This window comes from Nannobrachium achirus (genome assembly GCF_963921795.1).
Source record: "Nannobrachium achirus genome assembly, chromosome: 11".
In the NCBI taxonomy this organism is placed as follows: Eukaryota; Metazoa; Chordata; class Actinopteri; order Myctophiformes; family Myctophidae; genus Nannobrachium; species Nannobrachium achirus.
The window spans coordinates 39,382,396-39,409,025 of record NC_137820.1 but is presented as its reverse complement, the minus strand read 5'-3'; the positions used below and the strand labels follow the sequence as shown (position 1 = coordinate 39,409,025).

Below are 26,630 nucleotides of genomic sequence, written 5' to 3'. Positions count from 1 at the left end.
GTCGATTACTTTGAGTAACTGTATAATCTTTACGCTTGTTAGTCTGATTAACCACTTATTGAGCCCTATTTTATCCTTTGTTGTGCAACGTCGTCGAAAATAACCCCATCTATGAGCTAACAACACGTTGTGACACATTGACATTGTGACCATAAAAAAGAAATGGACAAAGTGATGTCATTGGCTTCTACTTTCTACAGACCGTAAATGAAGCCTATTGTATCTTTCTATATCTGGTCCAGAAATACTACCGTAAATGGGTGATTCAAATGAATGCTGTTAGCTACAACCACAGTGAGGGCTGGTCTTCACTCGGTAGAAGCAGTAGAAACCCTAGAAACGGAACCCGGAAGTAGGCTTCATTTCCAGAAAACTAAGGGCGGATTCACACTGCAGTCCGATTGAACTGGTCCCGGCCAGAACACAGGCTTCACACTATCAAAAGATCTGCCAAGTTGCCTCGAGTACCCACCCGAGACTGCAGTGTGAATCCCCCCATCATAGTTTACCCCTATTTGTGACGTGTTGTATAGATCTTCAATCTTTTGCTTTTTATGTTGTTTTTGCTACTGTATTTATAAAAGCAAAACATATCCATCCATTCATTGATTAAAATTGATCATTCTTTCTAATCACCAATGTATTAGTTCATTGAACTGTTTCTTTTGCTGCTGTGAAATCCATTCACTCTTTCTCTCGCCAGCTGATGAATTCAAAACACAACAAAGCGCGCCTGATGACTGAGGTCATTGGATGTGATGCTGAAGCCTATAATCTATGCTATAATTTCCCTCTCCCTCTCTTTCTATCTCCCAACTCCACCCACCACCTTTAGGTGGCGACTGTGCAAGAAGAGGTGTTCTTCTGGGACAGCGTGACTTGAGAGGACGAGGCGTATAGTTTCTGCTGTGTCTGGGGGGGGTCAGACGTACCGAGGATGGAGAGGAGGGGGTGGATGGGTGCAGCGCTGATGGTGCTGCTCCTAGGACACCTCGCCAAGGCGTTGGAGGTCCCACTTGACCGTAAGACCCCCACGCACACAGTTCACTCAAATACCTTCTCTTACAGGTCTTTTGAGACCTGTATGAGAAAATGTAATTTCGTTTTTGTAATGTATGTCATCTGGATTTTTTTTGTTTTAGTCTAGTTTTAGTCGACTAAATATCACAAGATCTTAGTCGACTAAATATTCAGTTGATTCCGTCGACTAAAATGTATTTTGGCGGGTCTTGATGGCATCGTAATGGCTTATTTTTACACTACAGGTTGCATGCTGAAAATAGGAGATCTACAGGCTTGCAGATCTGCTATTTTCAGCATGCAACCAATCATAAAATGACTTGTCTTTTAGTACTATTGGATCTCTTCTCCACTAGTCCCTCCCTAACATTTTGTCAATATATTGACAATTGTCAATATATTTAGTCTTAGTTTTAGTCATCAAAGCTTAGTTTTAGTGAAAAAAGATAGTCACATTTTCTGTCATAGTTTTAACACGGTTTACAGTACGTGTGTCTATAAGAGGATTCTATGGCAAAACATTGTATATTGGCCTTGAATAAACATACATCACTGCTTGATGTAAACTAAATGCTGCAAAAAGTGATCAGTGTAGATGAGCCAATCTGTTATTATTATAACCAAGTGCCACAATAAGCTTTACTACTTTATTAGATTTTTTGGAGTATCCTCTTTTTCCAAGTGGTTGATATTTAATTTAAGGTTAAAACTCTTATCTTGCTTTCCGTACATAGTGTTGTAATGGTTGTGGAAAAGAAACAAAACAGCCCCAGATGAAGTACTTCCATACACAGACTAATATGATATTATGTCCATCAGCCCCGTAATAGACTGCTATTGCGACACATCTGGAAACTGACTCTGTACTAACCAATGCTTTGATGGAAGGGGCCGATCGGGAAGAAATGTTTCACCACTAATTCTGGGTTCTCTCTACTGTCACACAAATGTCTTGCTCGTTCTTGGGGGAAAAAGCTAAAGTTCTGGAAGGATGTAAGTTGTCAACATGGCCGGTGTGAACTCGCTGCAGCGTCTGTGTGGCAAACACCTTTTTGTTTTGTTGTGCATTAAAGGTTACATACTGTATTGTATCGTTGTTGTTTTGGCTTTGTAGAGCTTTATCTGTTTAGCTTAAGCTTTGTGAATTGCAATGTATTTGAGCATTTTGCACGCAATGCTTTTTTTTGTGTGTGTGTTGGTTTGTTCTTTTGGTTTGGAGTGTTTCTGCAGTGATAGAGCACATCATGTACTGCAGAAAGCATGCCTTTTTTCTCATCAGTTGTTTTTCAGTGGTGGAAAAAGTACTCAAATGTTTTACTTAAGTAGAAGTATCAATACTGCATTGTAGAAGTACTCTGTTACAACTAAAATTCTGTTTTTCAAAATTGTATACAAGTATTGGGATCAAGATGTACTTAAAGAACTAAAAGTGAAAGTACTCATTAGGCAGAATGTCCCATTTCACACGTTTTCAAATGTATAAAATGTAAAAAAAATAAAATAAAAAAGTATTTTGAAAATAGCCAAAATATATAGAGAGCTTAAATAGGTAATGTATGTTTAATAATAAAAATCTAAATCTACAAAGTAAGTAGTAACTAGAGTTTTCAAATAATTATAGTGGAGTAAAAGTACAATATTTGCATAGTAGAGCAGAAGTAAAAGTATTGAAAAACTCCAGTAAAGTACAGTACTTGAGTACATTTACTTAGTTACTTTACACCACTGTTTATTTTTTTATTTTTTATTTTTTTGTAGTCCATTAGTCATCGCTCCCCATTGACAAAAATACATCAAACATGGATCTGCTATTATGAAGTTAAATGTACCTGGTGCACTCTTGCATGCGTTTATAAAAAAAAATCACACCCGTGTGAACTGAGCGGTGGTTTACCTCCCCCCCTTCCCCCCTGTGTGTGTGTGTGTGTGTGTGTGTGTGTGTGTGTGTGTGTGTGCGTGTGTGTGTGTGCCTGGTCTGGCCTGGCCTGAACAACAGCGCCCCTCCCTTAACATGTGTGGTCATAAAAGGTACTGCAGGCCTGCAGGCTACATACAGACACACACGCACACACACACGCATACACACACGGCCACGTATAGGAGACGGTGTAACCACCGCTCAAAAAAAAAACAATAATCGGCCCGTGAGAGTGCTGTGTCGTCGTCAGCAAGCGGCAGCAGGCTGATTAAATCTAGCGTAGTAAGTGTGCATGTGATTGCTACCGAGTCAACTGCCTCGCGCGCGTGTGTGGTCGATAGAGCGATAGGAAAGAGCTTAGTTATGCAGTAAATGTCGTGATTGAATATCTCCCCCCCCTGCTCTCTGATCTGCACCCAGTGCCGCAGCCGCCCACCATAACTCACCAGTCCCCCAAGGATTACATCATCGACCCGCGGGAGAACATTGTCATCCACTGTGAGGCGAAGGGAAAGCCTCATCCCAGGTACTGTGTGGAGGCTGCTTGTAAACAATACACACATGCACTATGTTTTATACCAGGGGTCTTCAACAGGGGTTCCGGGACCCCTAGGGGGTCCTCAGAGTTACTACAGGGGGTCCTCCAAATCTTTGTGTGATAGAAACCTTTTTTTCCCTCATTTTTTTATATGAATCACTTGAACCCCTATAGCGTCCATATTCTGAGAACTTTAGCCAAAAATAGCAGATCTACAAGCTCACAACGCCTCGTACTGCGAGGCGTTGTGAGCTTGTAGATTGGTTATTTTCAGCAAAGAGCTTTGGTGTAGAGGGGAAAAAGAGCAGACTAAGTACAGAGTGAAAGGTCAAGTTTATTAAGTATTGACGGTTCAAGTGGTTAAACATCTGAAAACACAAATTGACATGATTCCAAAATACACTGATGATCGTGCTGTCAAACGATGAAACTACAGTATATGGAATCTATGAAGAGGTTGTGGGGGTCCCTGCTTCATCTCTCTCTCAACTAAGGGGTCCTTGGCCTGAAAACGTTGAAGACCCCCTGTTTTATACACACAATGTAAACACAGATGCATTTTACATGCATGATTGCATGTTCACGCCATAATACCACCACCGCAGATTAGATTTTGATGACTAAATGGCCGCACGCTCACACGCGCGCACTCACACACGCACACAAATAAAATGCAAATGTACACACACACACACACACACACACACACACGCATGCATACACACACATTATAACAATTGATTCATGTCCACTTAATGGAGGGCATGCAAGGACACACATATTTACGGTGCAGTAAAGTTACATTCACAAAAGTATGATGGCATGTGTCTTCATTATACAATAAGCATATCACTCAGTACAACAGATGTTTGAGAACTTCAGGCTTTCCTGTACTTTTTCTGTATTTATTCTGTGCTGTTTTTTCTTTTCACTGTTTAGCCTTCTTCTTTTGTTACTGAAAATAAGTTTTTCAGTAACTTTTCGACACTTTTCATTGAAAAAAAAAAAAGAATCTGAATAGCATTTTACATAACAACACCTTTACAAATGCCCTCCTTTCTCACTGTCAATGTTCTAACAATCTGCTGACAATCCACCGTCTCAAATGGCACATCTGTATATGGATTTAAGTAGCAACGTCTCCGCCATATACAGTATGGCGGCTGACAATTATAGCAGAAGTGCTGCCTAGCTCTTATACAGTACAGACACTTCCCTGGTCTCTTCATCAACCACAACAACATCTGGTGTGTTTAGCTGGAAAAAAAAAGAAAAAAAAGAAAAGAAAACTCCATTGCTTTTGCAGCTTCTCCTGGACCCGGAATGGAACTCACTTTGACATTGACGAGGAGCCCAAGGTCACCATGAGGGGGCGCTCTGGGACGTTGGTGATAGACATCAGCGGAGAGAAGGCTGAGAACTACGAGGGGGTCTACCAGTGCACCGCCCGCAATGAACACGGGACCGCCGTTTCCAACGACATAGTCATACGCCAGTCCAGTAAGTGTTCATTGATTGGACGCATGCATGCCCTCTGACGGCAACCACCCTTTGCCATTTCCAATTGCATCTTTCTAGTTGATTATTTTATTGACAGTGTGCCAAAAGTACAGAGGTACAGTTATACAATAATGCTAAAAAGGAGAACACAAAAGGCACTGAGGGCTTGTTTCCATCGTGGCCCTGTGTATTCAATTCATCAAGACATATAAAGACATACAATACTACAGTATACAAGAAACCATCAATACTAGTAGCAGTAAATGTTTACAGAAACACAGTGGGGGGTCATTTATTTTGTCAACCTAGAATACTTGTCTTCAGGTCCAGTTGCAGCTTGCAGACAGGTGCTCTTTTATGGCTGTTCTGAAGGAGGTTAGGGAGTCGCACTTTTTGATGGCTGGTGATAGCCCTGCAAGCCAAATGACGTCATGATGACGTTATGATAACGTCCTTCGGTGACTCCGGTGACTTTCAGAACTAGGCCAGATCAAAACCTGTCATTACCAGGATGTCATATGGACTTATGGATTATTGTTATTGTTTGTAACTAGAAGCTCGGCCGCCCGATTGTAAGATGTTAGTTGAAATATGAGCAAGGTTATATACTGGGACATATCTGACTAGTTATGATATTTATCTGGCCTCGATATCGGACCCTCTCTGATTAATCCAGGATGTCCGTTTCTGTGGGCAGGATTTATGTTGGTTGAAATCGGGTAATATTCTAGGACTGGTTTTCTAGGACTATGGTTTGACTTGATCTGGCCCCAATCGAGACGTCACTGATTGGTCCAGGTCCTGACCGTGCTTGCTGGGAGGGAATTACACATTTTGGAGGCGCAATAGTAGAATGAATTCATCCCCATGTTTGTGCCAAATCTGGGGGGAATGAGATTCAGGGATCTCCATATGTGCGTATAAGAGCACAGAGATGGGTGCCTTTTATAGAGAGATTTGAATATTGTACCTGCAGATTATGTCGCCTAAAGGGAGCATGTAAAGGGAAAAAAGGATCGGGCTGAGGGACCCCACAAATGTCTGGGGCTAGTGATGACGACACATCCCCAATGGCGATATCTCATTTGAGAGGTTTTTAGATGAGATTCATCCATGACCTGTTCTTCTCCAACCTGTCCAGGGTCCCCCTTGTGGTCCAAGGAGAGAAATGAGCCGTTCGTGGTGAGGGAGGGTGAAAAACTGGTGCTTCCGTGCCGCCCGCCTGCCGGCCTGCCCCCTCCCATCATATTCTGGATGGACAACAGTAAGTCTTTTTAAAAGTTTCATCGCGTGAGATTCTTGATGATCCTGATTACATATCAATTTGGGGTTCCTTAGCGTGAACGCATTTGAGTGTGTGATAGAAACCTTTTTTCCCCTGAGAACTTTAGAGAAAAATAGCAGATCTACAAGCTCACAATGCCTCGCAGCACGAGGCGTTGTGAGCTTGTAGATCGCCTATTTTTGGCAAAGAGCTTTGGAGGGGGAAAAGAGCAGACTATGTACAGTGAAAGGTCAAGTTAAGTATTGACAGTTCAAGTGGTTAAATATCTGAAAACCCACATTAACATGAATCCAAAATATACTGATGACCGTGCTGTCAAACAATGAAACTATGTGGAATCTATGATAAGGTTGTGGGATGTCCCTGCTTCATCTCTCTCTCAACAAAGGGGTCCTTGGCCTGAAAACGTTGAAGACCCACTGTCCTAAATGAGTTGTTGTGTCTTTACAGACTTCCAGAGGCTGCCCCAGAGCAGCAGGGTGTCTCAGGGACTCAACGGCGACCTGTACTTCTCCAACGTGGAGAAGGAGGACTCCAGGAGCGACTACATCTGCTACGCCCGCTTCCCGCACACGCAGACCATCCAGCAGAAACAGCCCATCACTGTTAGGGTCCCCAACCGTAAGTCCCGTGTGTGGGAATCCTGCATATGTGTTTTGTGTCCTTGAAACACCCACGTTTGAGCATCGACTATTGTTAGCGTTTGTGTTCAACTTGTTAAAGGTTCACCCAAAAAATTACTTATATCTATCAATTGCACACCACATGAAGCCTTGAATTAATGGATTGATTATTGGGGTATTTTCCGTAACAGGGAAACCAGACTATAGTACTTTTCCCGCCATCCAGCATCTTTTCAGATACATTTATTTTGCAGCGCTACTCCTTAAACCGTTTTGGTGGCACACACTTGGGCCATATGTCAAATTGACCGGCGGCTCCTCTCCTTGCATTTTGCCAAGAGATACGTTATATACTTTAATTAATGTTAATTTCTCAGTGAATTAATTTTCTCCATTGACTTGAATGGGAAAATGCTAAAATGATCCTACCAGGAATGCAGCCGGTCATCAAATTATTGGCTTTAGGAATGTGAGAGAAAAAAACAAATCCATCAATTCAAGGCTTCATGGGTTGTGTAACTGAAATAAGTCATTTCTGGGGTGAACTACTCCTTTAAATGTGAACGCAAATAAAGATGTTAAATGTGTGTGAGAGTGACAGTAAAAGACAGCTGACAGAACCCATTTCTTTCAGCTGTCTTTTACTCGTACTGACAATTCCAGAGAGAAGTTTGAGTTACGCATTAATTTGAACTGAAGTGCGTAACGTGTGTCTGTGAGAGACAGAGTACATGAAAAGGAGAGAGAGAGAGAGAGAGAGAGAGAGAGAGAGAGAGAGAGAGAGAGAGAGAGAGAGAGAGAGGGAGAGAGAGAGAGAGAGAGAGAGAGAGAGAGAGAGAGAGAACACACTTAAGTCCGGTGCTCTGAGCGTGCGTAGGAGGGAAACAGTGTTTCCTATCTCTGCGCTCCTCCTCAGAGACGCCAGTTGTGTTCTTCCCACTGAAAAGACACATTGTTGAAGACATGGCTTGCCTTCAGGCCTTCAGGCCTTATCTACGAGACGGCCCTTCATTTTATTGCCTTTGTGAGGCGTTTTCTAACATGCTCTCTGTTAAGCAACAAAGACTCGACTCATTCGCTGCTGCTGCCCCCCACCACCACATTCATTAGAGCAGATATGAAGATGATTTCTTATCCACTCTGTGCGATTTATTTAAGTGATCTAAGATCATTTATTCGTTATTATTATATTATTATTTATTCAAAGAGTAAAAAAATGACTTATTATCTATCAATTACACAACCCATGAAGCCCTGAATTCATAGATTTTTTCAGCCAATAATTTTATGACTCAAAGAGTCTCCTACTGAGCAGCCACCCGGTCATCGAATTATTGGCTTTGGAATGTGAAGGAAAAAATAAAAAGATCTCCATGAATTCAAGGCTTCGTGGCGTGTGTAATTGATAGCAAATAAGTCATTTTTGGGGTGAACTACTCCTTGTAAGTTTTTGCTCATTTGATTTTGAAGTATCTTGTTTTTTTAAATCGTCATAATCACTTTTTGTTGCTTTACTTGCATGATTTAAACTTGTGCCATGTTTCATGTGTTGTTGTGTTTACAGTGGATGCAATCAATGAGACAATGGCAGATTATTACAATGACACTGATTTTTTTAGTGGTGAGTTCTGGCACCCCCTAGTGTTTGCCCCTCCCTAGAGCACCAAACACTAGTTGTCAACCACTAACATTAACCCTTCAATTTGAGGGCCCTTAGTAGCTCTTTGACCCCACACTGATTCTCTCCTATCCAATAAAAACCCTTGTTTCTAACTACACACTGATTCTCTCCTATCCAATAAAAACCCTTGTTGCTAACTACACTCTTCATTGACCATTGCATGGTGGTTTGGTTGTTGCTGTTTTCAAACTGACCTTTTAAAATAAGCCTTGTGGACATCGGACAGCTTTGATTTAACCAGGCAGATTACTTGAAACACTCTTATTTTACAATACTTCATTTGTGCTGGATTGATTTGAAACTCAATTGATACAGAAACAAATTCTCATTTGTCATACAGAAAAAGAAATCAGTATGATTCATTTGAACATTTAACAACAGGAAAACATCTGTGTCATTCATTTTAACCACCCTCCAAGGTGCTTGTAGATCTGCTATATTTTTTAAGCAAACATTTTTTAAACTCAAATCTTTGCTTCTGGGGGTCCCTGGAATTAAATATTTTCAGATGGAGGACCATGGCCAAATACAGTACATATCAATTTGGGGGTCCTTGACATGAAAATGTTTGAGCATCACTGAAATAGCCAGCTGAATTATTTTCAGAAAACTGTTAGGATTTTTTTAATCGGCATATTATCATATTGTCAGAAGAACTGCGCAATCTGTTCTCCTTTCCTTTCAACTTGTCCTTGCACAACACTTAATCCCCTAACGATCACTCCAACCTTTTTTTAACCTTTCTGTCTCTCCCCTGTTCAGCTCATTTTCTCATTGTTTGTATTTGTAAGAACATCACGTTCTTTCTTTGTCCTTCGTTTGACTCACTGAAGGTACGTGATTTGTACTAATGCAGAAAATCACACTCAGACAAGATCATTCCCTTTTAACCGCTTACAGTAAATGTACTATTCAAAATATACTTACCAAAAGTTGAAGTACTGATTAGGTTGTAGAATGTCCCGTTTCACAAGTTTACTTTTGAAAGTACATTTGCCTTCGAGATGTGGTTGAGTAGAAGCATAAAATATTTAAAATTGGAAATACTCAAGTTAGGTAAAACTACTTATGGACTTTAGACCTCTTTGTATCACCATTCTGTACTCTACTGTACATGGTCTAACAGTACAGTACTAGTATGTCCTAGAACATCTGTTCTAGGCATGTTTAAATTCAGCTCAGCCTCTTGCATCCCAGAGGACGATTGATTCGAAGCACATCAAAACACCACAGTGCATAAAAAAAAAGGGCCGTAAGGTTCATGAAAATCATAAAATAGTCATAAAACATCAGTGCCCGTGCTGTTGTTGACCCCTCGGTACTACATCAGCGAGGGTCTTTAGACCACCAGAGCAACTCTTTAGAGCGTGAAGGTCCTTGGATCTGGCTTTTAGATCTATGTTGTGGGACTATGGTTGATATAGTGCTTTCCCCGTAGATGTCGTAGTTTAAACGTGTGTGTGTGTGTGTGTGTGTGTGTGTGTGTGTGTGTGTGTGTGTGTGTGTGTGTGTGTGTGTGTGTGTGTGTGTGTGTGTTAGACGGACCAGCGGAAGAGAGGGGGCCGGCGTTCCTGTCCCCGACCGGGCACTCCAGCTCAAAGATGGTCCTGAGAGGTCAGGTTCTGGAGATGGAGTGCATCGCCGAGGGGCTGTAAGTTGAGAACACCCGTACCTTTTTTAAACCCCCACTACTGAATGAAATCAGAAGTCACGTGATCTGAACGAAACTAAGATGGTTTACTTTCGTTTTAAAAAAAAAATTGAAAATCGAATTTTTGGGCAAAAACAAGCCACAGTCAACTGGCTCTATCTCAGTATTGGATTGTCGTGGCTGGCTATTTATTTTCCCCCGACACTAGAAGTCTTTTAACGCCACCCGTGGACCGATCGTAGCGAGGCATAATATTCTATGGTTTTTCAGAGGTACCCGAAAACACTCGGATTTGCCGGCAGGGGCAGAGCAGACAATGTTTTATGTCTGGCTGTACAATAGTTAATGGGTCGTTTCCATGCGTTGCAGGCCCACTCCGGAGGTCTCGTGGTCCAAGGTGAGCGGGGACCTGCCAGCTAAGCGCACCTCCTTCCTGCACTACCAGAAGACCCTGCGCATCGTGGACGTGTCGGAGTCGGACGCCGGGGACTACCGCTGCACGGCCCGGAACCGACTCAACTCCGCCCACCACACCATCCACGTCTCGGTCAACGGTCAGTCAAAGAAACAATCCCACCGTCTCTGTCTGCACCGTGTCTCAACCCTTTTCTGTCTATACTGTAACTCTCCACATTCGTGCTGCATTCACACTGCCAGACACAAAAGATACAAAGATACGCAGCCTATCTGTAGCCAGGGGCGTCATTTGGTGCATCAGGCGACGGCAATTGCCACCCTCTAGTGTTCACATTTAACCTTGAATACAGTTATTTTATGCAGATTTATCGATCAGATTTCATCAGAATCGATGCACGTCCATCTACATCTGTTATGATTTAGATACGAGTTTTATTGTAGGCAACCATTCATTTATGAACCACTTTCAACATCCCTATTTACTTGCGCCAGCAGAGCGTGCAAGTAGGGTGATGATAGCTGTCTGTGGGTATGTATACTGTATGTATGTGGGTATGTATGTGGCCATATTTGGATATGGGGCCAGCCAATGAGGAGAAAGTAACGCGAAATGACTAGGCGATGACTAGATGACTAGTCTCTAGTCACCCCATATTAGGCTATGGGGCCACGGTATATGCCATTGAAATTTCCGCAATGTCTCTCTCTCTCTCTCTCTCTCTCTCTCTCTCTCTCTCTCTCTCTCTCTCTCTCTCTCTCTTCCCTCCCTCCCTCCCTCCACCCTAGTAATTGATCCATACACTACAGCTGACAGCAGCCCACTGTGCACACGGTGATGAAGTGTTCTGTTCCATTTCCAGCTGCTCCGTACTGGATCAGCGGGCCTCCCAAGAACCTGGTGCTGTCGCCCAGAGAGACCAGCGTGCTGACCTGCCGCGCCAGCGGCACGCCCAAGCCCACCGTCGGCTGGTTCATGAACGGCGTCCCCATTGAGAGTACGTGCAACCCTGAAGCAGTGGTTCTCTTAAATGTTTTCCTTGTTTAGCAGTATGTGCAACCTAAATAGTAATAGTTAATACGCTTTGTTTATATAGCACCTTTTAAACAATGTTTCAGACCCATGGAACCCCTGGAACAGACCCCTGGAAACCCCCTTGAGGGGTTCTCCAGGGGGTCCGCAGCAGCCTAACTTTGGCTATGCAAGCTTACAACAACGCACCTCACATTGTGGGCTTGTAGATCTGAATAATCTTTTTCATTTTCTAGAAACAAATCTTTTTTTTTTCTTCTTCCGGACAATATATTTTCACACTATATTTTCAGTTGGGGTCTACAGTCAAATACATAGCCTTTACCTGTACGTGTTTGTCATGCACTGACCTATGGCTATTGAAGCTGCCAATCTGGAACTTATTTGAATTGATAAAACAGTTGTTGGAGGTGGTCTCTCTACTTCCATTGTGAAATGTAGCCCCTGGGAGTCAGGTAGGACAGAGTATTGTAGTACACCCTGAAGCTCATAAGCACAATCTCTACCCTGTCCACTCACTCTTCTCTCTTGGAGGAGTGGTAGACGTTTGGTCACCTACACAGGTTAGAATCCTGGGTTGGATTGGATATAAAAGCGGCTTGCAGCTTTAGTATATCTTAGTTGTCGGGTGGAAACCATGTATGTCCAAAACCGTTCGTTTTGTATTCATCATTTTAAAAATGATTTAAACAAGTGAAAATAGCCGATCTACAAGCACACAATGCCTCGCAACTAGTTTTTGAAGCAGGGCTTTTCTTTACAAATAAACTTTGAGATACAAGGTTTCTGCCCGAGAGTGACAATATATTTTCCCCACCAACATCCCTCAAGTGCATGGATTTCATTATGTGAATCAGATACCGTGATTATTTTCCAGTGCCATGCAGATTATTAAAATTCATAAAGGTGTGTGTGTGTGTGTGTGTGTGTGTGTGTGTGTGTGTGTGTGTGTGTGTGTGTGTGTGTGTGTGTGTGTGTGTGTGTGTGTGTGTGTGTGTGTGTGTGTGTGTGTGTGTGTGTGCGTGCGTGCGTGCGTGCGTGCGTGCGTGCGTGCGTGCGTGCGTGCGTGTGTGTAATGTACAATCATGTCAGTGAGGTGCCCAATTATAAGCACATTCTCCCACTGTTTACTGCTAACGAGCTCTACTGGGGCAGTTTGGAGTCGTCTAGAGACTTCCTCAAGTCGCTGAGCAAAAGTGAAAGTCTCAGCTCATTCGCTTTTCCTGCCCAAATTAGAAATGTCAACCTTAACCAAAACAATGTGACCTCCTCTACAGTGTTCATTTTGTCCACTAAAACCACGACATAAAATGTTCGGCGACTACCTTATTTTCCAATGACAAAACTAAGCTATGAAGTCTATTTTCAGCATGCAACCAAGTGTTAACCATCAGTCTTTATGACACCATCATAAAGCCAAAACATTTCAGATGACTAAAACTAAATCAAATTAGAATCAAAAGACTCTACTCTGTCCTGCTTGAACTCACACAAGTCAGGTTGGAGCAATGAAGTGTGGTTTATTCAATTTCTGCAGGCAGATCTGTAAAGGCAATTTGTAGACAACACAACCACAGCTCATTAGATATCTGTTGTTCACCTGTTGAAGATTCAAGATTGCTTTTGTGTCATTTCTTTCCTTCTGCGAGCAGCATCAGCAGAAATAAAAATTAACACACTTTTAAGACAGAAATTGTACATTGTAGCTGTAAATGAATAAATACATTGTACACGAACGAGTCAATCGAAATAAATAAGTCATAAAACGAAATGAATTCATGACATTAAAAACAAGCATAATCAGATAAAATTAATAGAAATGTATAGAGCTTGTTTATTATAGTTCACCTCATCCTAATGCGTAGGAAGGCATATTTCTGAAAGTTCATTATACTACACTACCTTCTGTAGTAGCTAGTGGGGGAATTAATGAGAAAGGGCAGGATTTCTCTTCTTGGAGTTCAGAAGTGTGACTGCCTGGGGGAAGAAACCGTTCTGCAGCCTTTGCCGTCCTCCTACGTGATGCTCTTGTATGTTTTCCCCCCGGAGGCAGAAGGGATAGCGGGCTGTGAGATAGGGGTGGAAATTGTCACTGTTGCTCCCCAAGCCACTCTACTATGGATTCTCATTATAGAGTACCGAAGTCCTGACGTCACTCGCACTACCCCTGGGTCACGGTGTTAATTATTGGATTTCCCTTAGGGGAATCTTAGATCACATCATATAAGAACTGAGTTCCAGAAATAAACCAACCACCGTTTGTTTTATCCTCTCAGAAGATTGAAATTGTGGATTTTGGATTGATGTGGTACCATAGGCAAACGTTGATCAAAATAACAATTCTTCTACATTCTCTAATTGTGTAAATTAGGTAAAGCAGATTTAACAATAATTCTACTCTTGAAAGCGTGAAATGAAAACAAATGGAACCTCAAGTGTCCATTTGGTTTCATTTTACTCTCTCAAGAGTTATTAAAGTTCTAAAAGGCTCCGTTGGTTACCAACTCTTTTATTATTTAGCTGGGGACCACCTGGAATCTCTCCAAGGACCACTAGTTGTCCCTAGGCCACTGGTTGGAAAGTACATGTTTATGATATTGAGTGATGTGTAGGGGAACATTTGGATATATTTCTACTTTATTTTTACCCTCAGTTGATTCTTCATATCCATTATAAAGTAATAATGGAACACAGTTCTTAATATGACGTGATCTAAGATTCCCTTATGGGAAATCCAATACAAAGAATAACGCTGTGATTCCACGGGATAGCGCCCTCTAGCGGCAGTGATGTCAGACCTCAGTGCTCTAGTCTAGTCTACACTGCACATGGTGATTGTATAGTTGTATTCATTTTACAAAGGGTCTAACAAAAACAAGTCTAAACCTGCAAACACCCTTTTCTGATGCTTAGGTTACCAGTAGCTGCTACGCACGTAGCCTACCATATCGTCGTTGTCGAGCAGAAACCTTGTATCTCCAAGTTTCAAATTTGTACGTTCTTTCGTAAAGTAAAGCCCTGCTTCATCATACAAGGCGGTCGCACAAAAGTAGTGAAAACACTTTTTTCACATGGGGAAGCACACTAGTTTAAATCATTTTAAAAATGATTAATGCAAAACGAACGGTTTTGGACATACAAGGTTTTCACCCGACAACGACGATATGTAGGGATTACATTTCACACTGTCAAACCATACGTTGTACGTTCTATGGCCAGACTCCCCCGTGGATCCCAGCAGGAAGGTGGAGGACGACACCATCATTTTCACCGAGGTTCAGACCGGCTCCAGCGCTGTGTACCAGTGCAACGTCTCCAACGAGTACGGCTACCTCCTGGCCAACGCCTTCGTCAACGTTCTCTGTGAGTTTCCCGTCTCTTCACTCTGCACGCCGTCCGCATCCTAATGCCGCCCGCATTCCATTCACATTGATTCCGTGGTGCTTAAATGGTGTGTGGTGCTTAATTTATTGATTTGTAACTCCGGGAGTATACAAATGGAACGAAATGGATGCTTTAGAGGCCTGGTTTTGATAGCCTGACAACGTGTCGTGGGTTCGAGTCCCGTTCCCAACAGCTGTTCTTTTCCCCGTCTCTCTCGCCCACTTTCCTGTCTATCTTCACTTTTCAATAAAGGCAGAAAGAAAAAGAAAAGAAAAATCTTTAAACACATGTTTTTAATTTGATTCCTGTAGCTACGTTGCTTGCATCACTGCTATAAAAGTCTGCCTGACACATTTTTATCCATTTGCAGTTTTTAATCTGTACAGGAAACATACAAACAAAACACAATCAGCTGAGGGTTTCGTGCCCCTTTTAACTCATTGAATGCCCTTTTCAAGATGGCCGCCAAGTACCAGGATGCCACGTTCTTAAATTTCTAGTGCACGCATACATTTTTAGTCCGTGCACGCCCATGCACCATATATGCACCATATGTGTAGTACTTTTTAACAGCTTTCAAACAAAAAAATCCGCTTGGAAATCCGTTTAGGCATTCATGAGATAGAAGCCTTCAAAGTCAGACAAAACAAACACTGCCACCTTCCTAAATTTCTAGTGCACGGATCAATTTTTAGTGCACAGACCGTGCACGCCCATGCCTAGATCATGCACCATATGTGTAGTACTTTTTAACAGCTTTCAAACCAAAAAATCCGCTTGGAAATCCGTTCAGGCATTCATGAGATACAAGCCTTCAAAGTCAGACAAAACAGCCATTTTTGACATTTTGAAAGATGTGTTTGTTATGGGGCTAAACATGCAATTTCGCAATTGCGATCATGCCTAATACATTTGAGGCATTTTTAGAATTTTTTTTATAATTTTTTTTTTTTTTTTTTTTCAAAATGGCTTCCAACTCGGGAAACTCGGGCTGTGGCAGCCTGGGACTACTGTAATAACTCGTGAAACTCGTGCCTTGGCAGTCAATGAGTTAAATGAACACCAACAACATATGAAGGATTTTACTGTGTCATAATAATGAAAATTGTGATGGTTTCAGCCGAGCCACCCAGGGTGCTGACGCCATCCAACAAGGTGTACCAGGTGATCAGAAACAGCCGTGCCATGTTGGACTGCTCTTCTTTCGGCTCGCCCATCCCCAAAATCACATGGTGAGTCCATAAGCGTAGAACACTGTCTAGTAATTCATGTCTGCCTGTTTATGACAGAGAGAGAATGAGATTGCTTACTAGTGCAATGTGAATGCATTGTGTGCGTGTCCTTGCATTGTGTACAAAGGCAAGGCAATTCAATGTTCATTACACAGAACATCAAGCAAAGGAAATACAAGGAGATATACAGTAGTTACAGTACAGAAGAGAAATAAAAATAAAGAAACTCAATCAAAGGCAGCAGCAAACAGAATGGTCTTTAGTTGTGTTTTCAAATAACTAAGATATATGGTGCATAAAAGCTAAATGCTGCTTCCCCACGTTTATTTTTGGTTCAAGGGGCAGAAAGCAGACCTTTCCCAGATGACCTGAGAGATCTGAATGTTTTTTTTCTTTTTTTTAAAAAGGCCAACTCTGGAAACTTGTGTTTGGCACAGGGGCACATACGGCCAAAACTCGGGAAACTCGTGTTTGGCACCAAGTGTGTTAAGAACATTTGTACCGCTCCGTTTTCCTCAGGTTCAAGGACAGCTCCAGCACCCTGGACGGAGACCCCTACATCATGCATGACAACGGTACCATAGAGATCCCTGGAGCCCAGGCTCACAACAGCGGCAAGTACACCTGTGTGGCCAGGAACATCCTGGGGATCTATGAGAACCACGTCTACCTGGAGGTCAAAGGTGAGGGAGATGTGCCGATGGGCAGAAAGATATAAATAAACGTATCTCTACTTCTGAATTTTTTATCTCTCATCTAGGAGTATTGGACTTTTAATAATTAAAAGTTGGCTCTTATATAGTGTCCTTGAATATAACCTTTCGGTTGGCTATTTCCAAAAATGCATCTGTGGAACAGAGTCAAAAAAATTGCAGTGCCTCAACTCCTACAATTCCAAGTGCTTGTCAGGGTGGGGGCTCCCCAGTTCAAATATGATTATTTTGGGGGGGTCACAGCCTGAAAAGGTTGAGAACTACCTATCCTGCATGCTGTAGAATAGTAATCCCAAGAAAATGAGTAAAAAGAACCGATACTGTGCTCTGCAAAGTGGTAGACTGTCGTACGATATTTAGCACACAACACCATGGTATGGTGAAGTATAAATCAGGCTTGAGGTGCTCGTGAAGTCAAATTAGTAGACCATAGAAAAAGGGGAAGACCTTTGGGCTTAACTTCAGTCACACTCAGCCAAGGATGTGCTTTTAAATGTCTTCATTAGTCGATGGAGACATTTTAAGCACATCCTAGGCTTGGTGCAAGTGTGCCTGAAGTAAGCCCCAAGGGCTTTTGCAAGAAAAGGAAAAAAGTGTTCTTTGATGTCATTAGAGCCCAATTCAAACCGGTGTCGCACACACTGAAAGTAACAGATCATTAGGTTTTTACGCTTGAGAATCAGTTATGTCGGCGACACGGACATACCACCAAGTATCAATTGAGCTGGGGACCTCCGTGATCTCCGATGTGTCTGGGGAAACTCGTTGAGTACGTTGACAAAATGGAACGTTTTCTACAGATTTTTTGGATCTCCAGTATATGCATTGTGTGCCAGGAAAGGATACACCATTTCATTCAATTCAGTTGCTTGACTACATTAATAATAATATATTTTATGTGTATCACTTTACATGATATAAAAAGGATCATTCCGATTCATCCGTAAAATAAATGTAGTGTATTGGTCGTCAATGGTGGCTATTCTGCCCAAAGGGCACCGTCTTTGAAATTAAATAAAAAAAAGGTTTGATAACCTCTGACTTGGTAGCCTGGCATGGCCAGGCTAATATCATTTCGTAGATATCAGTCTGGAAGCTCTGTATGGATTGCATTTCCAAGGGGCAGATTGAAACTCACTACCTCATTACTTCTGAGGGAGTTAAATCCAATCACAACTGAGCGGTGCCAGACCAAATCTGCTGAGGGGAATTCTTTTTTTTCCTTTTTTTTTGCAATGGCAGATTTATCTGGTTTCCAGGCTACTGACTTGGAGACAATGGGACCTAATGCTGCATTCACAGTGACAGATGCAAAAGATACAAAGCTACTCAGGTTATCTGTTGCTTTTATCTGAATTTGAAACCAGTTTAAATTATTTGTAGCTTTGTAGCTTTTGTAGCAGCTTCAAATGTCATCTTTTTATCTTTGTGTCTGGCTTCCATCGAATGGTAGATTGTAGCTGTCTGTGTGAAAACAGCATTAGGTCAACGATCAGAATAGAAAACGACAAAGTGCCGTTGCGTTCTCCATTTTCATTATGTGTTTACAGTGATTGAAAACGTTGTTGAGTGCATAGCCAGGTGGCTATGCACTTAACCTCACACAAGCTCACCTCACAACGCGTCATGGTGCGACGCGTTGTGAGGTTAACTTGTAGATCGGCTATTTTCAAACAGCCAAGGTATAAAATAGGACTAAATTGGTTTATGTATGCTTTATAATATTATAATTTATATCTGCAAAGTAACTAGTAACGAAAGTTTTCAAATAATTGTAGTGGAGTAAAAGTGCAATATTTGGGATCTGAGATGTAGTGGAGTAGAAGTAAAAGTATCGGAAATTGCAGTCAAGTAAAGTACAAATACCTCAAAATTGCACAGTACTGCCAGTCACGCTAGAACCACTTCCATTCAAAGCCAGTGTAAACAGACGCCATGTGCGTTCGGTGACGTTTTTCCATTGCGACGTGTTGCCACTCCGACATTGACTTCTTATTGGCAACACTTCCACAGAGGTTACGTTTAGGGTTAGGGTAAGAGATAGGGTTAGTGTCGGAAAGGAGACATGTCGGAAAGGAAACATGTCGGAGTGACGATGTGTAACCTGTGCGTTCATATTGTGATGAACTGTGCCTAACCACCCACTCACTGTCTTGCCCCAGAGCCCACGCGCATCCTGAAGCAGCCAGAGTACCGCATGGTGCAGCGGAGCCGCTCGGTGATGTTCGAGTGCAAGGTGAAGCACGACGCCTCGCTCATCCCCACCATGACGTGGCTCAAAGACGACGGCGAGCTGCCGGACGATGAGAGGTTGGTGTCGGCGCTTAACACCACAGTTAACCCTGTCGTCCCTAAATCTGGGCATGCCATTATAGATGTTTATTTTATTTTATTTCCAATAATATATTCATTGAATTTCATTACATAAACAAAACAGAATGGGCAATTAACAGGGGTTGACACTAAGGTCTCAGAGGCCCGTTGGGCAACTACAGGTCATGTTCTACTTGCCCAAAGGTCATGCCCACTTGCCCGAAAAGTAAATCATCCATTATAATAATGTAAGATTTTAATTACCGCTCAATTTAACACTTATTTCTTTACTTTCTGGGGCTGTGCAATACAAAGAATCATACCTCGAATACCTCCAAATCCAAATACCTGGCTTTGATTGAATATGTCTATGGTTTCACACTTGTTATTTTATATGTTTAAGTGTAGCAACAGTAAAAAGAGCACATTATAGGTAAACAATGCTCTTATTTTACATTGCACAAACCAGAAGACAGAGCGTGCTGGCCACATTCAGGTGTTTAGACAGATATCTTGTGTTTATAGACAGTTGCATCCCCTCTCAAATGAGCACTTGCCCGGTCGGGCAACCTCAAAGCAAACTTCACCTGCCCGACTTGTTTTATCCTGCCGTTTTTAATTTCAATACTGTTGTATTAAGCCTTCTTCTATAATCTCAGCGTCATTGAAAATGAGTGTTCTGTCCTCAATGTATTTCCGAGAGAAAATACATAAAGGAATGAGTGAATAATGTCTGCTGGCTGGTGCAGGTTCATCGTGGACTCTGACAGCCTCACCATCATGGACGTGGCGGAGGGCGACGAGGGCGTCTACACCTGCATCATGAACACCACCCTGGACCACGACTCGGCCAGCGCCCACCTCACCGTGGTCGGTACGTGTACGCCCGTTCAGGTGGTGTCTCTCTCCGGGAAAAAACACATGTTCATTCCAAAAGACAAACTCACTAACTCTTTGACCTCTAACCCAGTGGTTCTCAATCTTTTCAGGCCGCTACCGCCAAAATAATCATATTTTGTGAGCATGTAGATCAGCTATTTTCATAATTTCTCTAATATTTGACAATTTGGCCAATGTTTAATTTGTCATTTTAGAGGTATCAAAAAGTCCTTAAATTGTCACTTTAGAAATGTGCATATACGTTCTATACACTTAAACTTTATGTTGGTTTGTTTACTGTTGAGTGAGAAAACAATGTTGCCCATTAAGCTAATCATCCCCCCCCCCCACACAGGTTGAGAACCACTGCTCTAACCCATTGGTTCTCAACCTGTAGGTCGGGACATCCCAGGGGGGTCCCCAGATGACAGTGAAGTGAAAATGTAAGGACATTTAAGACGTTTTTAATACCTCAAAAAGAAAGAGAAGAAAAAGACCATTATTGCATCATTGTGGGGGTCCCCACCCAGTTCAAATGTGATTCTTTAAGGCGTCACGGCCTGAAAAGGTTGAGAACCACTGCTCTAACCTTACTCCCCCTCAGGTGTTTCCACCTCATGTGAATGTGTCCAGTGCTTATTGGTTCACCCAACAGAATACCTTTCAGCTCCTGTAGATCGAGAGTCTCAGTGCTTTAGGCAGTCTGGACGTTTGCAGTTTTTTAGCTAATATCTACAGCATAAATATTGAATAATAATGCCTCAAGAAACTAGATAATCTCCCCCCGGCTCAGTAATCAAGTCAAGTCAAGTCACATTTACTATATAGCACATTCATACAACAAGGGCAAGACACAATGTGCTTCAAAAAATACAAATAAATAAGTCAAGAAATGCAGAGGTCAGCATTCAACAAAATGAACACAGTTATATGATTACTGCAATGAATGTCCCGTTTGAAAGATAATTACACACTCTGAACCTAGCTGAAAGCTTATGAGAATAGGTAGGTTTTTAGTTGGCTTTTAAAAGAAGACACTTTTGTAACAGACCTTAGAGCAGTTGGTATAGAATTCCTCAGAGCGGGACCCTAGTGACTGAAAGCATCATAAGCTGATTTAGAGTTTATGCCGTGTGTAGCGAGGAGACTTTTGTCAGATGATCTAAAGGTTCTGGTTGGTACGTATGGTTCAAGCATGTCAGAAACATAAGCCATTTATAGATTTAAAAACACTGAGAAGCACTGTGAACAGGAGTGTCACAAAGGGGAGGGGAGAGTGGGACTGAGTTACTAGGGCCCAAGGTGTAGGGGCCTTAATTATTCTATTCATTAGCTATTGAAAAATAGCAGATCTACAAGCTCACAGTATGGCACCGAGTACCGCACTGAGAGCTTGTAGATCTGCTATTTCTGAAAAGTTGTGAAAATGTGAATGCAAATCTCAAATACTCAAATATTTGCTTCTGGGAGGTCCCTGGAACTAAATATTTTGAGATGGGGGTCCGTGGCCAAATACATATCATTTTGGGGGTCCTTCACATGAAAAAGTTTGAGCACCACTGACATAGAAACATGATTTGAAATATTCAAAGACTTAGCAAAGATGTTCACGATTTTTCAAAAATAGCAGATCTACAAGCTCGCAGCGCGGCACTCGGTGCCGCGCTGTGAGCTAGTATATCTGCTATTTTTCAATAGTTAAAGCAAGAAATGTGAGTGAATCCTTGTACCCAGGGCCCAGAATTTGGTGTGACACCCCTGACTGTCTGTGAAATCAATTCTTTGTTTCACTGCGAGCCAGTAAAGCACTAAAATTCCCTACTTCACTCTCACCCTTCTACCTCACCCTGGCAGAGGCCACTCCGACGCCAGCTGTCGTCTACGGTAAAGTGGCGTTCATGTCGCCCCGAGCACCCAGATCTAACGCTTCACCCTCTGGGCACTGTGTTGTTTGTGGAACGTGATTGGCTGTCGAAAAGCATGCTGTGGCCCTGAAGGCCTTTTTGTGTTTGTTTGTGATTACCGGCATCACCAGCATTTGAACTGACAGATATGCTCTGACTGTTTTGCAGTGGTGGAAAAAGTACTCGTGTTTTTTTTACTTAAGTAAAAGTATCAATACTGCAATGTAGAAATATTCTGTTAGGGTGCCCTCAGACCAAAATACCTATGAGAGTGGAATCCGCGTTCCGCCAATGCATTTCAATGATATGGCAGCGTTTTTTGCAGAAATCCTCTGCTGGCATGAAACCTCTTCACTCTCATTGAAATGCATTCGTGGAACGCGGATTCCACTCTCATAGGTACTTTGGTGTGAGGGCACCCTTACAATTAAAAATGTACTTGAGAGTAAAAGTACAAAAGTATTGGCATCAAAATGTACTCAAAGTACCAAAAGTAAAAGTACTCACGATGTAAAATGTCCTATTTCACAAGTGTATACAAATCTTTTGAAAAATAGCAGATCTACAAAGCGAAGCATCTCGAGCTTGTAGATCTGCTATTTTTAAATAGCCAAAGTATGTAGGGATAATGCATGTTTTGTAAAAATAAAAATGTACAAAGTAATTAGTAAATAAAGTTTTCAAATACTTGTAATGTCAGTACACTTACAAAGTACAATATTTGCCTCTGATATGTTATGGAGTAAACTGAAAATTGAAACTAATCCAGTAAAGTATAAAATCCTCAAATTTGTACTTGAGTATAGTACTTCAGTAAATGTACTTAGTTAATTTCCACCACTGCTATTTTGTCAATTTGAATTTCCAGTATCCTTTCCTTTTTTTGTCTTCAACATTGATTTCATCACGATTTCTCACTTCTTTCGTGTTTTCTGAAGAGGCTTAACATGTTCTTGCATGTGAAGCGGCACATTAAACTTTAAGCAACTTTGGGGAATTAATTAATTTCTGCCTGTCTTTGTGAATGCAGCGATAGTCTATAAAAACTGGCATCTCCGATGGGGATATTTACAAAAGCACCATTTCCTACGCTGCTCGTTTATGCCGAGCATGCAATCCACTTTATCATTACAACTCCAAAACACGAGCATCAATTTAGCCTGTCTAGCGTGAGACCGAGACTATTTCACGCAGGCTTATTATGGATGACACGCTGATTTGCGCACCCGTTTCTTTATTTATTTTGTATACGCACCGTGCCCTGTCTGTGCATCATCTCAACTGATGTGATTATATTGCCAAATGGAATTTTTCATAAAGAAGTTGGAATGACTGAACGATTTACTCCACTGCATCAATATAGAGTAGCTTAAGACCAGTAGTAAACTCTTAGGGATTAGTAGAGTAGTAGTAAAGGCTTGGGTGCGGAAAGTTCTGTGTTCATCTTGAAAGCATATTTTTATTTCATTTTAGTCATAATAGTCATCTGAAATGTTTTGGTTTTAGTCTAGTTTTTAGTCTAAAATCTACTTCGTTGTCTAAATCTACAGTTGATTTTGTGGACAGAAATGTATTACGCTGGGCCTTATGGCATCGTAATGGCTGATTTTATACTTGGTTGCATGCTGAAAATAGCCGATCTACAAGCTCTGTGACGCGCTGTGAGCTTGTAGATCTGCTATTTTCAGAGCGCAGCCAAACATAAAATGGACTGTTCTTTTAGTTCTACTGGATCTCTTCTCCACTGGTCCCTCCCTGACATTTTAGTCTAGTTTTTATTTATGGATGAAATTGTCAATATATTTAGTCTTAGTTTTTACTTAGTTTTTGGCAGTGAAAAAGGGTAGTCGGCTATGTAACATTTTTCGTCACAGTTTCAGTCGACAAAATGGCTCCACCTCAGCAATCCATCTCCCAGGGGTATCTAGCACATTGTAAACAGCTAGACACGTTCTCGGCTGATACGGACAATAAGCCCCTCTGACTTTTAGTAGCAATTAAGGCCGTATTGTTGACACACACGACACACAAAGGGAAAAAAACTGTGTCTCATCTCCTGATTTCCTCCATCTGTGGCATGGTTGGCATGATGAATATGCATCCCCCCTCCCCAACGTCCAGTGTGAGTTCATTGTGAGTGTGTGGTTCAGAGGTTCATGATGTGAACATGCTGTGTGTGTGTGTGTGTGTGTTCTGCAGAGCACCCGGACCCGCCTACTGACCTGGAGCTCACCGACCAGAGAGACAGGAGCGTTCAGCTCACCTGGACCCCGGGAGACGAGCACAACAGCCCCATACAGAGTATGTGTGTGTAGTAAAATGTATAAACATAGATTCTGTAGATCAGCTTATACAGTAGTTGTTAGTGTATGTTTTGTAATATCCATAAAAACAAATAATTGTTGAGGAGTAAAAATTACAGTTTACCTACTTGAGTAAATGTACTTTGTGTGTGTGTGTGTGTGTGTGTGTGTGTGTGTGTGTGTGTGTGTGTGTGTGTGTGTGTGTGTGTGTGTGTGTGTGTGTGTGTGTGTGTTTGTGTGTGTATGAACTCTTGATACATGATACATTTTCATTTGTTTTCAATAAGTTGTTCACAAAAGCAGCAGATCTGCAAGCTCGCAAATTGAGCTTGTCGATCTGTTACTGTACTTTTTTTAAATGTGAAGCAAAAGGTAACAGTTTGGACATAATGAGGTTTCCACCCAACTGAGACAATATTATGTGTCGTTGTTATTTAGTTAATTTATGAAAACATTATCCTCCTTGTAATTAATTCACTCAAGTCACAACTGCTATTAAAAATACACTTTGTATGTATTTTCTTCATTTTACCCAGGATTCATCATCCAGTACGAGGACTCCCTGCACCACCGTGGTCACTGGCACGATCTGAGCGAAGTCCCCGGAACCAAAACCACCGTGCACCTCAAGCTCTCCCCCTACGTCCACTACACCTTCCGGGTCCTGGCCGTCAACGCCGTGGGCCTCAGTCAGGCCAGCTTTCCTTCCAGACTGTACAAGACCAAACCAGCAGGTATAGGAAAGGAGCCTGTTGGATTCAGGTTGCTGAGTGCTGCTGACTAGATTTCTACATACTGTACATACAAGATGTTTTCAGGGTGTGAAAAAGAAGGAAAAAATTGCCCTCAACGCTCCATTCAGGGCAAGACCCGGTTTATATTGGGAACATTATTAATATCTCAGGTAGTTTTCACCTTGCTTTGAGCCTCCTAGTCGAGAAGGGTATTTGCTCAGACTTCAAAATGACGAGCCATATGGTGTGTCGTCTAACAGCCGTCACGGTGTCATAGCATCAGTTTTTTAGATGTGGATATCTTTTGATGAAAAAGGAATATTCTTTCTTTGTAGATGATCTAATCTAATATAATGGTGGAAAAAGTACTGAATGTTTTCGATGTAGAAATAATCTGTTTCAAGTTAAAGTACTTGAGTAAAAGTAAAAAAGTATTGGTATGAAAATGTACTTAAAGTACCAAAAGTAAATGTACCGGGCGTACATACGTACAAAAAAACCTCAGTACAGTACTTGAGTAAATGTACTTAGTTACTTTACACCACTGAATATAATTAGTATTCCTTTCTCACAATAAATAGCCCATATGGGACTGTGATGTTTTGTTGTGTTAATATCCTCCAGCTCCAGATGAGAACCCTTCAGGTGTAGAGGGACATGGAACAGAACATGACAACCTTTTAATCTCCTGGAAGGTAAGACAATAATGTATCGTAACAACTATTGTGCTTTGTCACTGCTCTTGTTGTTGCTGTCCAGGGAATAACCAAGATTTAATAAGCAAGTTTCTTTGTCACACGAAATAAGACGTTCTTATTTTAATTCCCTCAGCTCCCTTTCATTTGCACATCTCTATTATTATGTGAATGAGCCCTGTCTACGCATGGCTTACTGCACTGCATTATACACTGAAACTACATTTGAAATATACAGCAACAGATAAGGTACAACAGTTTTTGACATACTAGTTAGAGCGTCAGTATGAGGTAGCTTTTTTATATCCATGATATGAAACGGATGCTATAATAAATAAACTTGTATTTGTTTCTATGGAGCTTTAGTGAATTTGCCAGGTTGGACTTCTTCCACTCCTGATTACACACAACCATGATTAAAGTGTGTGTGTGTGTGTGTGTGTGTGTGTGTGTGTGTGTGTGTGTGTGTGTGTGTGTGTGTGTGTGTGTGTGTTATAACACAAAGTTTATAAGTTATAATGTGTGTGGTGGGGGCCGGCCTCTGGGGATATAGACGCTCAAACACCGATTTCCAAAATAAAACATATATAGCCCGAACCGCTCACCATATATGTTTGTTATGAAGCCTGACAGCATGTCGCGGGTTCGAATCCCGTTCCCGGCGTCCTTTACTGCGTGTCACTCCCCATCTCTCTCTCTCTCCATGTTTCCTGTCATTCTCTATACCCTCAATAAAGGCAGAAAAAGCAGCAAAAAATATAAGAATTTCCACTCCAGCATTTAAAATTACCTGTCTGTATAACTTCCTGA

General features: G+C 41.7%; 1 protein-coding gene across 1 annotated transcript in view; it reads left to right on the top strand.

Moving 5' to 3' along the window:
- Positions 1–937: 937 nt before the first annotated feature.
- LOC308294065 (neuronal cell adhesion molecule-like) overlaps positions 938–26,630 on the top strand; it is a gene marked incomplete at both ends in the record, with an annotated part of 43,850 nt that continues 18,157 nt past the window's right edge. Inside the window, 18 exons of the mRNA XM_080736778.1 lie at positions 938–1,022; positions 3,359–3,464; positions 4,783–4,976; positions 6,118–6,240; positions 6,712–6,882; positions 8,449–8,505; positions 10,105–10,216; positions 10,586–10,770; positions 11,494–11,628; positions 14,883–15,026; positions 16,168–16,279; positions 16,799–16,962; positions 19,155–19,302; positions 20,055–20,179; positions 22,039–22,068; positions 24,288–24,389; positions 24,928–25,125; positions 25,750–25,820. Of these exons, the coding sequence (XP_080592904.1) occupies positions 938–1,022; positions 3,359–3,464; positions 4,783–4,976; positions 6,118–6,240; positions 6,712–6,882; positions 8,449–8,505; positions 10,105–10,216; positions 10,586–10,770; positions 11,494–11,628; positions 14,883–15,026; positions 16,168–16,279; positions 16,799–16,962; positions 19,155–19,302; positions 20,055–20,179; positions 22,039–22,068; positions 24,288–24,389; positions 24,928–25,125; positions 25,750–25,820 (2,262 nt within the window). The remainder of the gene's footprint in view (positions 1,023–3,358; positions 3,465–4,782; positions 4,977–6,117; positions 6,241–6,711; positions 6,883–8,448; positions 8,506–10,104; positions 10,217–10,585; positions 10,771–11,493; positions 11,629–14,882; positions 15,027–16,167; positions 16,280–16,798; positions 16,963–19,154; positions 19,303–20,054; positions 20,180–22,038; positions 22,069–24,287; positions 24,390–24,927; positions 25,126–25,749; positions 25,821–26,630) is intronic.